The sequence below is a fragment of the Dermacentor silvarum genome, chromosome 2 (genome assembly GCF_013339745.2).
Source record: "Dermacentor silvarum isolate Dsil-2018 chromosome 2, BIME_Dsil_1.4, whole genome shotgun sequence".
NCBI classification, from domain to species: Eukaryota; Metazoa; Arthropoda; class Arachnida; order Ixodida; family Ixodidae; genus Dermacentor; species Dermacentor silvarum.
Window position 1 is genome coordinate 194,410,706 of NC_051155.1, and position 17,279 is coordinate 194,427,984.

Sequence of the window (17,279 nt, forward strand, 5' to 3'; positions counted from 1 at the left end):
CATCGCTTAGCCACGCCCAACTGCTGATGAATGGAACGACGCATGCGCGACGCACTTAAAAAGACAAAACACGCTTCCCTATAGAGCAAACTACTTAACAAGTGTACACCGGCAATTTGTCTGGGTGGCAGATTGTCTGCCGCGAAATGAATGTAGGTGGCGAGTGAGAGAAAAGAAATAAAGTGCCTCCTGCCGATATCGTGGACGCGCCAGAGGAAAAGGAAGATAGAACAGTGACACATTAAGTGGTCGATTTTATAGTTTCCGTTTTAGTGACTCGATGTACAGTGCGCAGACATCCAAAGGTCGCTTAAGCGCATTCTCAGTGTCTTGAACCAGGAACGCAAGAGCAGGCGCACGGAAACCCGCGACCTCAACCGTGCGATCTCACCAGGATGCCCAGGGACGACCTCGGTAAAACACTGAACGAAATTCCGGCAAACTCATAGTGAGAGGCCTTTACTGACGTATACATACTACGTCGATACGGCCGGAGACGTACACGGGAAAAGCGCCTATATATGACGACGTATCGAGACGCTGTGTGCAATCATAGCGCGTTTAACAATTACTGCAGTTAGCTACCAGGTTTTGGTGCCGCTTTATATGCTGGCTTAGAGCCTTCGGCAAATTCGTAATCTCCGTGAATGTATCTTTGATTTCTTTCCTAAATATACAAGAAAAAAAAAACGTGCAGTACCGAACGGTTTCTAAGATGTTCTATAGTTGGACAAAATCGTGCAAGATGTCGCAACCAGGTAAGCTGCGCAATCTAGGCAAAAAGACATTCCACCTCCTGTACACTGAATGAGTGTTCAACTCAGTTATCGTATTGTATTTGCATCAAACCGTTTAACCCTAGACGCGTTATTTTGTTCCCCTTAATTAAGGCAAAATGCTTGACTTTCCTCGGATTACACCAACAGGAAAAATCTGCATTTGGGAGCCATGTTCGACAACTATACCAGAGCGCTAAACTCGATTCCACTAGCGAGAAACTTCATCGATGTGACGCAATTTGTTTCGACGTTGGTGCAATACAGTTGAATATCTCGTCGCTCCCAATCGTTTCACACGCCAATGCTGTTTCTCAACTCGGACTCAATCCTCCCCTCCCGACTTTGTTATATATTACGATTCAGATTAGCAAAAGTTTTCTGAATTATTTGTGCTTCGTGATTAGGGGGGTGGGGGTGGGGGTTAATGTGGCGACTATCGCTTCGTTATCACCTTCATCGTGGTGTCATATAATGGCCGACGACCAGTCCACAGTGGCGTCCAGTCAAAGCTTTGTGAATCTGGTCGCTCATCTAAAGTGCTCCCACAATCAGTGATTCAGGGACGCCCGTTGAGCGTAGGCGCTGTTCTGCTACGTATACGCATGTGCGACATAGAAAACGAAATAAATAAATAAATAAATAAATAAAAATAAGACACGACATTTAATTCGTGAGCGCTCACTTCGTTTTACAGTTTGCCATTCACAATACCTCGACAGTGTTAGTACGTTTGTACTGACTTGTGTCCTATGTTGTTAGGTAAGGAGCCGGCAAGAATAAGCGCAGCTTCATTTCCTGAAAGTATCCCTGTCCCGCGTTACAGGCTTTGCAATAGGGCCGCTATGTCTGTATACGTATAGGAGCGCTACTTAAGTTTCCCGCGCGAAGTCTACAGCGAGGCCCATTGTCTTTGCAGATCACTCGTGGACGAAATCCAGGGTCGCGACACCACACTGCAGGAACAGCTTCGCGTGCTCGGTACCCATAGAAAGTGGTGCTAGGTCGTCCCTGCTAGGGCTGATCGAAGAGCGTACCGTGGTGCTATCTGAAGGTACGTTCTGCCTTTGCGGCAGGCTGCGATGCTTTCGCGTCATGCATTAAAAAAAAAAAATACTTGTGACAGTTTCTCCGAAAAGCCAGTCATGATCGGTATTGTAATTGTGCACGAAAGTATTTAAATATTCTAAACCTTTCCGGAGTGTATCTGTGTCCGTATCTAACTTCTAAGTATAGTGTAATGGTACATGTGTGGCTAAGAAATCGGTAGAAGCATATCACTTTGCGAATTATTTGCGTGTGGCGTTATACTGTGCGAAGAAACGGCGCAGATGACGTCAGCTTTATGTCGTGATCTGAAAACTGAAAGAAAAAGAAATGTAACCACATATCAGGTCCCATTAGTACAAATGCAGCTTTCATTAGTTCGACGTATCTATAGACAAGAGGAACGGGACGCATGATACCCAAGAACAACACGACACGTAAGGACAAACAAGCTTCTAAACAACCATTGCATACGTCGGGCGGGAGATTTAGTAGCTGTCCCTGGGCTTTTCGGAACGTTCAAGGCTGAATGCTTACCGCAGTTTTCATGGAAGACGTAACTACAAAAACCCGTACGAGGCAACTGAAAGGGCGCAGAATGATCTTAGCTCGAACGCGTTAATACGGTACAGCATACCGCTTACATATATACATGTTCGTGCTAATCAGCTGAAGTTTCGAGCCGTGGGCACATTGTCACTCCTTCAACCCGCGGTTCAGCGCTTCGAGCAAATTAACGCCGTGTCGCTGACGAGACGTGACGTCTTGACAAGGAGCGGGTGCATGTATAACTGCGCCTTCGGGCTCCTAGCGACCGGTGCTTTCTCAAACGGCAGCGCGCCATTGTTACGAAAGAGGAGAGGACAACGGACTCCTCCACCCACCTACCCACTCTCGACGCGGAGCGCTTCCGAGCGCATGCGTTTCCCGGGAAAAACTGCTCGAACTGTATCAACAAGTGCCGCCGTCGGCCCTCCCCCGCGCGTCCGGGAGGGAGCCAGTGTCCACCCACCGACGAGGCCGCGCGCAGCGCCATAGGGTAGCCATCCCTGCCGCCGCCAAGAGAGCTCTCTCCGGGAGGGAGAAGGGACACTCAAAGGGAGAAAAGGGTGGCAAGGGTGAAATTGGGAGAAAGAGAACGGCGGACTTGAACCGCGAGTATGGAGGAGAGGGAGGGACTCGGGCTCCGAGACGGAGAGCGAGAGAAAGGGGAAGCGGCAGCCTACGAGGAGGAGGGCGCGGGACCGCCTTCTCCTCTCCTCTTCGACATCGGTCGGCCCGATTTTTTTTCCTCCCCCCTTTCCTCTCCGAAAGCAACCGCGGTTCGATTTTTCCGAACCTCGCGCGGAGAGCCCAAACCCCGAGAAGCCCGAGTCTGGAGCCGGCGTTCGAGGCACGCTGCCGAACCCCGGTGCCGAACGTCGTCAGCGGCAGCGTGCGTGCGCGCGCCGAAGCCGCACGCTGGCCGTCGACACCCACGCGCCCCCGGGATTGTTGTTCTTTGTGCGCGCACCGTCGGCCATGACAGCGCGGCCTGTCCGCGCCCGTGTCGTCGTCGTAGACGTCGCAGCCGCTGCTCACCTGTTCTACTAGAACTCGGCGTTGCCGGCGCCATCGAGAGGCTCAGCGCGCTCCACCGAAGCAGCGAAGACGGGACAGCAGCATCACGGCTTTTGACGTGCGGTGTTTCCCGAAGTGACGTTTCCTCGTCGAAATCCTCCCCGTCACTTTGAAGCGCCATTGGGACAGCTGTCACTCCGCGGCGAAACGTGTTGATGTGATCAGTGTGTTTCGCGAGGCGTACCTCTCTCCTTGCTTTCTTATTTCTTTGGCGCTTCTGAATGCGGCTGCTGACATTTGGACTGGAGCTCCACTTTGATCTATCCACGCCGCCCGCAGCTTTGGCGCCATCCATCGCGGTTCTAGTTTTAGAGACGTTGAGCGGTTCGCGTCGCTTCGGCACGGTCTAAGCGGAGCTAGAGCGGGAGCGGCGCGCTTTCTCCTTTTGATCCGAGCAGGCAGCCCTCGCTCACTCGGTTGGCCACGCCGCCTTTTCATCTTCCTCAAACGGCGTGGCGCTGAAACTGCTGTCGTATCACGTTCTACTTGCGGCCTCATCGCGAACTTTGCAAATGACTGTGGCGGTGCTTTGCCGTTCCCGAAAGGCAGCTCCTCGAATTCGGTTTTCGATAGACTTGTGTGTTCCTAAGTTCCGCCCGTCGGCACGTGCGAAAAACAGCGGCGCGGTTAATAAGACAGCGCCCTGTGTCTTTCCACTAGCTCGTAAAATATGCGCTCCAATCGATTTCCATGCGCGCTTCGTCGAACGGGCCCCCGCGCCATAGACTAGTGGGAGCACTCTTTTACGACGGCTTCGCCGCGCGAACCATAGAGCCGCGGCAGATGCCACTTGTCGAGGCGCGCTGGTAAGTTGTTGCTTATCAGGCCGGCGCGTTTCGCGGCCACGGCGTTGATGCCACAGCGGCGCCCGCAAGCAGTCGTGTAAAGTTACTAGCTCGCGCGCGGAGCGGGCTCGCTCATGAATCGTGTCTGCTGTCCACCGACACCAACCACCGCTGGCAGTGCCGGGCGCGGCTGCGGAACGTCTTTCGATACTTGGGGAGGGTGGATACAGGCGGACGCCTCCCGTGCATCTGGCTTCTGCCTATCTTAGCTAGGGGTCAACAGCCGCGACGCGATAACGCCTGCGCTGTTGTCCTTGTACCAAGGTCCCCGCGCGAAAGTGGTCTCCGCGAGGCATATTCCGCTATCTTACAGATCCTCTATCCCTGTCATACGAGAGTTGCCGCGAGGGACTAATTTTGGCCTTGCCGCTCTTCCTTGTGCGAGAGTAGTACAACGGTGCCAGTGTACAGCCACCGAAGTGGAATTTCTCACGTCATTAATGCAGGGACAACCTCGAGCGTCGCCCTTTTAGCCCGTGTTCTTGTTGCCCGTCACCGCGCGTGGGAAAGCGCTTCAGGAAACGATCAGAAGTGGCGGAACGGATGAATGAGACTTATACCGATTCCGTTCCTTTGACTACCAAAATGGACTCGCAGTAACAGTTTTACAATGATTTCAGCTCTGTAGCGCTACGTGATGTCTCTTAGCATTGCGTAGCCTGCCAAGCTGTCCGACAAGTCGTGTTCTGGAAGCAGCCGCGACGACAAGCGTGCCCGGGGCGACAATACATTGTCTGGTGGTCTTGGCTGTGCAAGTTTGCTTGATTTAAAGAAGAATTGCTACGGTTAGTGATGCTGAACGCTACTGCGTTCCTCATAAACACACCTTAGACGCAGTCGACTAAGGTGCATGGGTTTAACAGGGTATCAAGACTGATGAGTGTCGCTGCCTTACTCCAGCTTAAGTCTCACAACTTTGCAAACGGTCGGTTACTTACGTGACGCGCCGCGTTTTGCCCATACTGCACAACAAAAGCTCTGCGCACTTCTGAAAGCAGTTGACGACAAACCGCGAACAGTCTAAAGCACACTTCGCACCGTTCCGACCGAGATCGGCACTTCGTAGCATGTCTCAGGCTCCCCGTGGGCCCGTCTGAAGTCTTAGCGCAGTGCCGAAGGGCAGGGCCCCCGCCACGCCATGCCCGTCAATCCGGCGTCCAACGCGCTGTCCGTGGAACGGCTAGTGCCGGCGACGTCGTCGTCGTCGACGCCTCTGACGTCGGCCAACGCCGTAGTGACGAGTTCGCCCGCGTGCACGCTGTGTCCCCTCGCAGCCGTGCAGCGGGGCCGGGTGCCGCCGACGCAGCATGGTGGCCTGCCGGGTCAGATGTCGCTGAGCAACGGCGACGCGGCGGCCGCGGCGGCGCTCAACGGCCACTCGTACCTGTCCAGCTTCATCTCGCTGCTACTGCGCGCCGAGCCGTACCCCCCGAGCCGGTACGCGCAGTGCATGCAGCCGAACAACATCATGGGCATCGACAACATCTGCGAGCTGGCCGCCAGGTTGCTCTTCAGCGCTGTCGAGTGGGCCCGCAACATCCCCTTCTTCCCGGACCTGCAGGTGAGTCACTGTATCTCTGTGTTCCATACGCTAGCGCGTGCTTGCCAGCGCGTATACGTTGTGTTACACGGCTAAAGCCCTGTGGTGCAACGTGAATGGCGAGGGGTAATGCAAGTGCCGTGAGTTTTTGTTGAGATTCGTGTTAAACGTTGTCCGAGGAACAGCATGGCACCGCAGTGGAAGCAACTGGCCTGAGCCATTCAGGAGTGCGATTGTACGAAAGCGCGTGTCCGGATACGTACGCCGCACGTCACTCCGATCAGAGCGCCGTATGCTCAGTCTGGTACAGCACGTTTTGTTTTCCACTTGGGCTCCACGTCATTTTGAAACAGAGTATAGCCATGTAGAGGTATTCTCTGGCGCTATCGTGAAACTGCGACATGAACGTACGAGTGCTTAATTACAAAGCACCGCCACTGAAGGTATGCGATGAAACGCGCTGTAGGCTCTTTTGTGATTTCTCCAAACTATATAGGCTTATCTACGAGTCGCTTCTTCATATGTGGTCACTGTTTTACGTTATTGTGATACAAGAACGCCAAATGCTTTGCTTGAGTTTAGCTTATACCTGTATGGATGCAGCTGAAGCAGGAACGCTGAAATGGTCTCGTCTTATGTCATTTCGTTACAGCAACCTTTCGTCACCTCGTAAAACAAAAGTTGCCTGTAACTTCAACTTTAGGACGTCACGCTTTGGCACGCCGAGAAATGTTTGCAGTGGCGTTGTCAATGCTTTAGACAGAATGTTTCGTCTGTTTTCAATGTTCGTTACTACGACCTTTCACCTTCATCGGTGTACCCTTTCCTGGCACGCATGTCATAAAGAAATGGTGCCGTAAGGCTCGGGGAGGATTCATACCCTCATTTATTAATCTAAGCAAGAGAGCTCGCTGACAACACAGTCTATAGAAGCATTACAGAAGTCGAAAGCTATGTAAATATAGCTTTATAACACAGGCGGACATTTATTGATGTCAAATTCGGAAGATGCTGCTGGCCCTTCACGTCACTATATATGTAAACTATATTTGATTGATCTTGCTTCTTACAACGCTTGGTTCCCAAAGCAAAATCTATTGTTTTCAATTCACGCACGATCTTCTTATGTGAGCAGTTGACGGTGTTTTTCACTTGCGTGAGCGTTCTTCAGGAAGTAAAAGCTGCCATTGTTTCTTGTGACCCCTAGTATTCGCGTAGACCTCTCCGATGTTCTATTTTTAAACTCTAAGCGACGTTATTTCGTGTAATTGGCTCGGCATCTGCTTATATACAAATAATGGCCATTGAGGGTCTAGTTTCCGGTCCTTAATCTCTTCTGCTGTACGAGGAAAACTTTCGTGTACCAGGGATGGAAACGAAGAAACAAACAAACAAAATAATGTTGCCGCCCGCCTGCATAGACCAACGGCTTCCACAATCGTCGTCCTCCTGTTTTCCTCCACGTATTTCTTTGTTCGTAGCGGGGTGTGCGTGCACCGAATGTCATGCCCGTGAAGCCAATTCAGACGTAGCTCACAGGCGAGACACGCAACCCGTTTTAGCAACTCTTCTGACCCGTGTGTGCGTGTGTCAAGAAAACCGTGAAAGAAGGACCGACCACCGGCTACGCGGCTGGCTTCTGCCCATCGCCGCAATTAGGAGCGTTTAGGCCGTGTCACCGTGATCGACGTGCATTCGCGACGTTATGTGCTATCGCGATACACGTGACGCCGTTCGCTCGACGCGGTATACTGACGTTTCCTGTCTTCTACGTTCGGCCACGACGTCTCAATACCGTCCGGCTTGGCGTCCTGCTTGGATGCGCGTATATACGTGGGCACATATGCGCTCGCGGTAGAGTCTGTCGCATCTCACACGTCCTCATCCTCACGAACTGCCTCCCTCGCGTTTTTCTTGCGTGTTTGTATGAGTGCCTGCCTGTCGTCTCCGCATACGTGGACGAGTGACACGGGAAAAGAACGAACGACGTGCTGGCCATGCACGAATTTGCGAGCATGGCGTGGCGCAGTGCACGAGGCGCGTGTAACAGCTAATTTCACGGCATCCGATGGGCTCTTTTTCTGCGCTGTCCCGAGTTATCTCTGCAACGTCCAGCGCCAATTGGTAATCGCCGTGAACGCCAGTTGGTCCTCTTATTCGGCCGATTCGACACGCACCCCGCACAATTTTGGCGCTTCCCCTTTATAGATCGCGCCATGGCTGTGTACGTGTGAGTCTGTCCGCGCCTTTGAAGTAAAGAAGAAAAAAAAAAACTTAGCTACTGAAGCGTTGCAGAAAGAAGCAACAAAACAGAACTGATTTGGCGACTTGTTTAGCTGGCAACATTCGTTTCGCCTCGAGAAGAGCCGTTCCTTTTTGACTCGGCCCTTTTCACGCGGCTTTCAACTTGCCTGCCAAGTCTGGATGACGTTGTTATTTAGGTGTACTTCTGTGTCTCCTTCACCGCGCGCCTCGGGGGCACAGAAAATAAGTCGGAGCTATTGCGGAGGCAGCCTCGTATGCTAAAGTATTTATTGTGTTTTATTAATGCACCCAATCGGTGGTGCCATCTACGGGCCCTATAAACAGAAACCTGTCACGAAATTGTGTCGCACGTTGCGTGCGTTTTGTGACCGTCTACGTTAGTTCTCATTTTATTACTTCAGTCTCGTTAAACTAAGGACTTCCTGAAGGGTTCGTTTAAGCTATTCCTATAGTCCGGTGCCTGGACTACATCATAAAGGCCTAGCAAAGTTACCACTTCGTGAAACGAGGCCGCCTTTACAGTGTAGATGCCAGGACGTCTGTGCTTCTTGGTGTTCGCGCCAAAACCGCACAGATACTCCGTTAACTGCAGTCAGTGAAACACTTGTTGCAATGAAACGCCCGTGCGCTGTCTTGTGAGCGTGTTAGCATGCAGGTGCTTAGAAGGCGCACGTAGGGTGCGCATCACACATGCCATTCTGACTAAGACAATACGTTCAGGCGTCTTGATAAAGACCAGAGAAATGACACTTGATTTTACCGGGTCCTAAACCGACCAAATGCGTGATCAGCTTAGGGCTCTTTACTCGGCCTGGAAAACACAGTGTCGAATTCATCTCACGAGAGATGAGTTATTTTCATGCGCAACCATCGCATAAAAACAACTGTTCCTTCAGTGCCTTGAGCGCCAAGGAAAGACGCTTGTCCATGACAAGGGCGACGTCGAATGTGGTATACATTTAGCGAGGAGCTGAACTTCACGGACGTTGCGCAAGCTTAACTGGAGTGTATACCTAAAGCACGCCAGCCTCAGACAGCACTATAGCGATGGAATGTTTCCGACACCTAGAAGGGCATCTGAGGACAATGCTTGAGGACATGCTTTCATTTTCGGTAGAGAGGCATACACTTTGACACCGGTAGTGCCGCTTCTGGAATTCAAACCACCATGTAGAAAGAACTCTGGCTGACGCGGTCAGGCCAGCGAAAACGGGGGGGGGGGGGGGGGGGGGGGGGGGCGACCTTCGTGTTCGTTTTATGCGAAGTGAATTTGGACCTGCAAACTACAGGATAAAAAAAAAAAAAAAAAACAGACGCTTACAACATCTTGCGTAAATAAGTTGCGTAGGAAAGTGTCTGTCCATTCCAGTTAGCTCTGACTTAGCGTTCCTGTTGCTCACGGGCATTAATAGCGCTCATTTTAGGAGCGTCACATTGTCTATACGCGCACCTTTTTTGGACGGCGCGCCTGAGTGTTCAACGTCTTTTCTGCCGCTGACAGGCTCTGTGTGTCGCTGCTTTGTGTCGCAGGTGACGGACCAGGTGGCGCTCTTGCGGCTGGTCTGGAGCGAGCTGTTCGTGCTGAACGCGTCGCAGTGCTCTATGCCGCTGCACGTGGCGCCTTTACTGGCGGCAGCGGGTCTTCACGCGTCGCCCATGGCGGCAGACCGCGTGGTGGCTTTCATGGACCACATCCGCATCTTCCAGGAGCAGGTCGAGAAGCTCAAGGCACTGCACGTGGACGCCGCCGAATACAGCTGCCTCAAGGCCATCGTTCTCTTCACCACCGGTGAGTCCTCCTCTCCTTGCGCAAGGCACGCAGTTTGGCCGTGTAGGAAGGAGTCAAACATGGGACCGCAGGACATTTTTGTCGGCGTTAGTTGTGAACACACTTTTTTTTTTTCTGCGCTAACCGTTGTTTCACGCGCTTTCAGTGCTTTACAGGAGGCGCCGCTTATATGTACTGTCACCATAAACTGAAACGCAAACAGAGTTTATTATGGACAGTGTTTGTACAAAGTATACTGGCTACGTTGCGTGCGACCGACATGCTGACTACAGGCTTTTTAAAGGAGTTCCTGTGGTGTGCCAAAGCTCCAATGCCCTGGGGAATGAAAAGGACTCTCGTACTTTCCGTACAGATGAATGGAGTATCAGGAGCGTACAGCAGAACGATGAAGGCGCGAAGCATCCTGTATGCCTTTTTGAAAAAGCTGTGCATGATTACTTTGCGGGTGCGATACGCTGTCACTGCGTGCTCAGCGATTAGAGAAGAGAGGCTGCGGACCCGAAACTCGCCTTTCAATTCTAAATCTCGCCGTTAGGAAAGGGCAAACGAGTGCTTCAGTTTACCTTGACTAGGTTTATGTCAACAGCACATGCTTCTTCTTAACTATCAATGCATTAGTGTCGTGTCGGCTATTATATGTAATACTGTCTGCATATTTAGCTCGCTTTATTTGAAGCGTCTTTTAAGTCTAGCGTTCGCCTCGCCTATAGTGAGCACTAAATGCGGTTTCGGATGTGGGACGTTGCTGCGTTTCAAGCTGTTTGATTAAGGAGCCAAGGGTGATTATGAAAACGGCTTCGCGCACCTATGCCTCGTCGGGGATATTTGTCCACTTGTACACGGCGACATTTAAAGTGTGGGAGCTTGCATTTGAAGGTTAGAATTGAGCTTGCATCATGAGAACGTGGTGTACGACCGCTTCCTGACTCTTTCTCGTTCTGAAAATGCTGCAAACTGTTAGTGATGGTGCGACAGTGCTCGAACCGTGTCGTCGGACGTTACTAAGCGAACAATCAATACGTACTAATCTTAGTGTGCCTGTTCCAGGTGCGGGAACAGCAAATTGAATCCTAAGTTGCCCTCTGCAGCACTGAAAATGATATTTTTTGACCGTATAATGACCGTTCAATCTTTTCATGCATGACAGTCACGCCTATCGCACCGTTTTGTATATAGCGCCCACTGGATGGAATCTGATTCCGTGTTCACGATTTTAACGCGGCGCTTCCTGCAACAACTTAGACTAATGACGTTTCTCCGACGTCTACATACTTACGCATAGTACGCGTTCCTCCTCGTACTTCGGACACAACGGAGCCAATATTTACTACAATCATGTTGTTTGCACGCGCTCCAGGCAGAATCGCGCTCCGCTAAAGAAAGGATGCCGTTGGCGGAAGTGTGCTGTTGACCTACGGCGGACAAACAAGTTGGCTGCCTTGTAATCAACGAACAAACCTGCTAAAGCAGCACGCCGCAGACGGCGTGATGATCCGATTTGTCCTTATCTCCTAATCTAGCGCGCTTCTCACGATGCTATACATGCGCGGCGTGCTTATATGTCGTCCAGCAGCTTTTCTTCACCTGACGGGAAAAATGCGGCGCGGCCGTTATTCACGCAGACATCGTTGGCGCTATAGGGCTGCCGGCGTGTCCTGCCTGCGCTGCCTTGGCGTTTACGCCAGAATGGCCTCTGCCTCTCTCTCTCTCTCTCTCTTTCTCCTCGATGTAGGTCCAGCGTAATAGTAGCTGCTCATCCTTCGCGCAGAATGGGCCACGCGCGCTGTCCGTCCCGAATAGGTCCAAGCTCCTCGGAATGCGCTCGTGGGTCTCGAACTCGCGCGATACGAGGTCTGTGCGAAAAGAAGGAGAGTGAGAAAAAACAAAATACGCGTGACGAAATTGTGAGCCTGGACGGACGGGGGAAGGGGGGGGGGGGAGGGGGCGAAGAAGAGCAGACGAAGGCTGCGCGCGTCCCCGCTTCATGCAAAAAGAGGAACTGTATAAGATGTAGGGAAGGGTAGGTAGCTATAGGCACGGCAGCCGTGCACAATCGGTTCAGATGATCCGACACGATAGCCGTCGTCCGTCCTTTGCACAGTTATGCACATCTTTCCTTTAATCTTCTTACTTTCTTTTTTTCTTTTTCCTTTTTCGCACCTTCGGGCCTACTGCTGCGTCGTAATAACGATAGGCGCCCGAGGGCGCCCGCCCTTCTGTCTCGTTCGCACCTCGCGCAGCTGCCGCCGCCGCGCTACACGCGTACGAACGGTGGCAAAAAATAGATATAGAAAGAAAAGACAGAATCAAGAGCACCTTAGAGACTTCGCCAAACCTGAAGACAGCTTCGCGCCTGAGGACACGGCGGCAAACGGGGCGCCCGGCGGCTCCTGCCGGGGCCCGCAGGGCTAGCGCGCGTGCGCGAGTTTCGAAAGCGCGACGAATCTCTCGTCTCGTATGCTATATCGTCGTGTAGTGGCGCCTTCTCCAAAGTAGCCGACGGCGATGGCGGCGCCGACGGAGGTGAATGCTGCTCCTGTACTGGGCCGCGCCATTCCCAATTCTTTCGCCCGTTCGGTCGGCAAGCCCTGGCCTGTTATAAAGCCGCGCCGCTCTGGACAATGCGTATCGGTACTTCCCATCCTCTCTCACGCCTCTGTCTTCTTCTTCATCTAAGCAGACCGGCGCAAGCGCTGCGCCGTCCGTTGTGCGCGTCTTCGCCCGAGTTTCCCTGTTGCCCGTTCAGTCAGCTGCTGCGCCGTCTTCGTGAAGAGGAAACTGCAGTATATATACGGCTGCAAGCGAGACGCCGCTGCTGTCTATCGCACCTCCAGTACTGCAAGGCCGAGAAACTTGCGTGATCTTTTCTCTCCTCCGCGCGTGTGTGTTCACGTTGGCAAAAGCCGCGCCGCTGATCTCTCCTGTGTGTCGATGCGCCGCTGACACCAACACTGCGCGGGGTGGCGAGAAGAGATCGAAGGTGTGCATATGTGCGGCAGGTTGATGGGACGATAAACAAGGTTCAGAAAAAAAGAAAGAAAAAGACGCGCACGCACCACTTCGTCAGACTGCTCACGTCGCCTGTCACGCGCCGCGTTCCAGTATGCAGAGAACGCGCCCAGCACAGCGCTACACCATCTTCGGCTTGCTTTGACGGATTGCCCGTTTCCTGCTCCGGGATAACTCTTCCCGCGTCGTCACACATTCGAATGCCGGTATGTGAACACTGTCAAGTATCTGGCAGTGCACAACACAAGAATCAGCTTGCATTTTACCGCGGGTAGGATTAATCCAAGCTTACTCCTTTGACGGAAGCTTTCCCTCCGCTGTCATTGTTTCGATTTTCTGTAGGGCAACGCGTAGTGTTCTCGTCATATAGAATGCAGCATATAGATAGCAATGATCGACCCACCTTCCTGTATCGGAACAATGCGGAAGGCACGCCACAGATTGCCACTTGTGCACGGAAACACGCGGATGCTTCATGGTATACTGGGTTCTTCGAGTATAGTCCCCAAGGAGAGTGACCACTAAAAACTTTGTGTTATTTCTGGCGTTGTTTTAGCTCCCGGAGACATTCCACTCGCACATTAGTTAAGGGGAAAAAAAGTGGTTTTGATCTTCCTCCTAGAGATGTGTGCCTTCTCTTAGGCACAATGCCTTCTCTTTATAGTAAAATGAAATGCATTTTTTATGCTGCTTTTTAAGTGCAGCTGAAAAAGCCACCCTGACTCAAGGGCAACAGACGAACGGAGCCGGTCACCAACGTTTGTGGGCCTAGCAGGTAAAAGGGTAGATGATAAGCCGATGATAAAGCTCCCACGGTCTTCGTTACGGTGCCGCCACTTGACAGAATCCGGCCGGCTCCGCACTCCGCCTCGACTGATCGTTCAGCGAAATCAGCGAGCTCAGTGTGTGACGACTTTTTGTCGGCCCGTGTTGTACAGAGATCTCGTTTCGTCGTCGTCTAACTATCCTCAGCCGGAGCTTGCGACCCACTTCCAGGTAAACGAGGAATATCAGCGCTCATCCTACACCGCGGCGATGAAACGGAGCACGCAGCAGAGATATGTCACTGCGTCTCGGGGAACGACTCGCGGGGTCACGCGGACATAGGAGAACCGAGACGAAAACAGAAAACACGCCTCCTTAATCTTTCTTTTCTTCTTTCTTTCATTCGATTATTATATCTACCTCGATTTATTTTTTCCTCGCGGCTTGGTGCTGCCGTACAAACCTGTGCGAGGTGGACGGCCTCGCTATAAAAGAGTGGACGAATTGGCCAACGCAACAACTCACGCAAAGAATGCCCGCGCAGAAATAGGCAGACGAGAGGGGAAAAAAAAGAACTGGGGGAAATGAAGTGGAAATAAATGTAAGCGAAGAATAGCAGTCTTTTTGGGGGGGAAGCAAAAGAAAGGCTTCTTCTTGTGTAGCTCGGCTGGTCAGCGATTGGAGACGGTCCAGCGGATATCGGAACGGGGTCAGCTAGGTTTTCTGCCGGCGGAGGCATCACTGACCCGCTTCGGCCCTACTAAGCCTCTGCTCTGCTCTCGTGTGTCCAGCAGCGACGCGAGGAGCTGCAGCAGAAGAGAGGGGAGGACCAGTTTGGGCGCCAGACTGGTTCTGCAGCTACAGAGGGGGGTCGCGTCTACGGTGAGAGAGGAGAGGAAGGTGCACCACGCGCCGAAACGACGACCGCGAGACGACGCTGGGCGAAACGGCACGCGGGCTTAAAAGAATGGGAAGGGGCGGCGCTGCGAACGATGCTCTGCTGATGATCACCATCCGCCGGATAGCGTGGATTACAGCGGGAGATCGAAGCACTCCGCTTTGGGTCACGTTTCCAGGCGCGGAAGAGAGAAGTTTGCCGCGGAACATTCGAAGCAAGAGGCACGTGTGCTGTAAGAACGAAATTCAATGGACAGAACTAGTAAATCGAGAAACCTCCGCGGCATGCTATTAATAGCAGCGCCAATTGAACACTTCGCGCTTGAATATCAACCATGCTGTGCACATAAGCTGATATCTGTGCTAATACCGTGAAAAATAGCTCCGTCGTGAAGCTAGATATGGGATGAAGGGAGACGGGGAGGGAATATCGGTACTGCTCCGAATGGTAGGAAACAATAGACGCGGTATTCTCCGCTATCAATCAGTATAAATACCGGGTGCGTCTTTAAGGTGTCTTGCCCTGTAATAAAAAAGTAGATATGACTGTACACCTTCAAAACACAAAGAACCGTAGTGCTCTCTTTTCCAGATTACGGCAAAAAGGAATAAGAAACTATGCGCATTGTTCTTCCTTGACCCACATTTTTGCTCCGGGAACGTATAGTGGTAGTACATATAACGACACGAATATGACTGACAGCTTCGAAGGTCCTAACGTGCATCGGGCGAATCTGTAACCTGCTTGGCCTTTTATAGCTCCTACAGCGCACATTGTTTGCGTCGCGTTAGATACTCACCTGCCACCGAATGTGGGGCTAAACACACGCGGCGTGCCTCGCGGCGAGGAAGTTCGCGCATACCAAGGAGAGGTCGGGTGCATTTCTTAGGCGAAGCCTCGGCGCCAGCCCGTTCCTCGAGTCTCCCGAGTAATGACAAGGTATATGATGCACGTATATGTCTAGCTTACCCTCGATTGACTGCCTCTTCGTGCCATCTTATATACGCAGTCGTTTTTATGCGTATGTGCCGCCGGCTGGTTAGGCACAGGAAGGCGGTAGAGCAGTTGGCGTTCCTCGTCTCACCTACAGCGAGCGCGCCCCGCTCGAAGACTCGTATTTGATGAATGTTCGCCGTCGCAGTTTATCGACTCGTTTCGTGCCTGTTAACGCCGCGTCGCCGTCACGCTTCGCACTGCCTTTGACGGGCCGTGGCGTCTCGTTGGGGGGGGGCAACGAAGCAGTTTAGGCTTTCCGAGCTATAGAACCGGTTCAACAGTGAACGCTTTTACCGTTGGTGAATCTTCCGCCTTGCGCACCCATTGGGCTTGACGCCCGCGTGAACCCCAACTCACCCGCTCTGCATTCTCGCACGCATGGCTGTCGGCTATATACTTGATCGGAGCGCTAAAGCATGCGTGGATGGATTGCCGATTGCGCGCCGTTCTTCTTAAGACGAATGACCGGAGTGCTTCCTAAACTACTCCGCTATCCCGCGGCACGACGGAAATGTGAAGGCCGCACGACATTTCGCCCTCGCATGTGTTAGTAGCCCTGCGAAGGTGTACTGCGTCGCCCGTATCAAGCAAAATATACGAAAACGCGAGCTTCTGCAATGCTAACTGCGCGTGCTTATGGTAATCGCAGTAAATGGGCGAGTAATTGTTGAGAATGCGTCTAATTGCCTTCATTTTCTCCATTTTGTTATTTGTTCGTCCCCCTATTGGGTTTGGGACATGTCGCGGGACTTCTGTCATCGAGCAGCAGGGTCACGACGCTTGCGGAATAGCGACGGTGTGGTTACGCCACCACGCCATCGTAAGATGACCACACGCACGCACTCCTAGCTACCCGCTTTATACGACTACATGCGCTGACGCCTGTACGTTCCGCGTCGTTGTGCATCATGTATGGAACGCAGTCTGGAGTTGTGTACAGGCGTACATGTTTTGATGCTTATTTGTGTAGGAGTATCGAGGTTAGAGCTCTATTATTTATGTATATGTCAGGGAGATGATCACCATCATCGACCTACGTTTACGGCGCATGATCACTGGGTAAAGTGGTGTAAACGTTTTGCTGCGTGCTTCGAACACCATCGCCGAACGCCGCCTCGACACAACGCAAATGACACGTGGCGTCTACCGTCTCTCTCCGCAAGCCGAAATGTAAAACCCTACCCAGCTGACTTGATATCGGTGACGCTGGTACACTCATTGACGTGCGCTCACTGAAGCTGCTCGCGCTTTACTATCCATTCTCTTTGCATCTGTCTTCTCTCACTTGAGCGTCAGAAAGGGCGTTGACGTAAGAATGCGTTAATAAGCTGGATAAAGAACCAATGGATACACTCCTCAACGACATCACAAGGAACGACGGTGGTTGCAACGTCCACCAGGAGGAGAGTGACGTGCTGCTAATTGCGTGCACCGAGGAGACTGTAAGTCAGTGCAGAAAAGTGTGGGTGGGGAAATGTGACGTAGACGCACTGTTATGTAACAATGTGAACGATATGTAACATTCATGACTGTTGCGTGCGAAAACACATGAGCGGGCAAGTTGCCGTGGTCGTGCAAATGATTTCCTTCGGGATAATATTTCGCAACTAAAAAAAATAAAAATAAGCTAACTTTCTTGGATGTTTCCTTCTTGTTCCCGGCTATACATTAATAATTTATGTTCTTGTGTATGTATGTGTTTTATTTTTTCTATCCCTCTTTGTAGGCG

At 52.0% G+C, this 17,279-nt stretch overlaps 1 protein-coding gene across 2 annotated transcripts in view; it reads left to right on the forward strand.

Annotated features, from left to right (window-relative positions):
* The window catches only part of LOC119442374 (steroid receptor seven-up, isoforms B/C), a 134,379-nt gene that overhangs the window by 24,797 nt on the left and 92,303 nt on the right, over positions 1–17,279 (forward strand). Inside the window, exons 2-4 of one of the 2 annotated variants that reach the window (XM_049662098.1) lie at positions 1,696–1,830; positions 5,563–5,849; positions 9,624–9,882. In XM_049662098.1, the coding sequence (XP_049518055.1) occupies positions 1,696–1,830; positions 5,563–5,849; positions 9,624–9,882 (681 nt within the window). The remainder of the gene's footprint in view (positions 1–1,695; positions 1,831–5,562; positions 5,850–9,623; positions 9,883–17,279) is intronic. The other variant, XM_037707229.2, reaches the window with a different exon arrangement.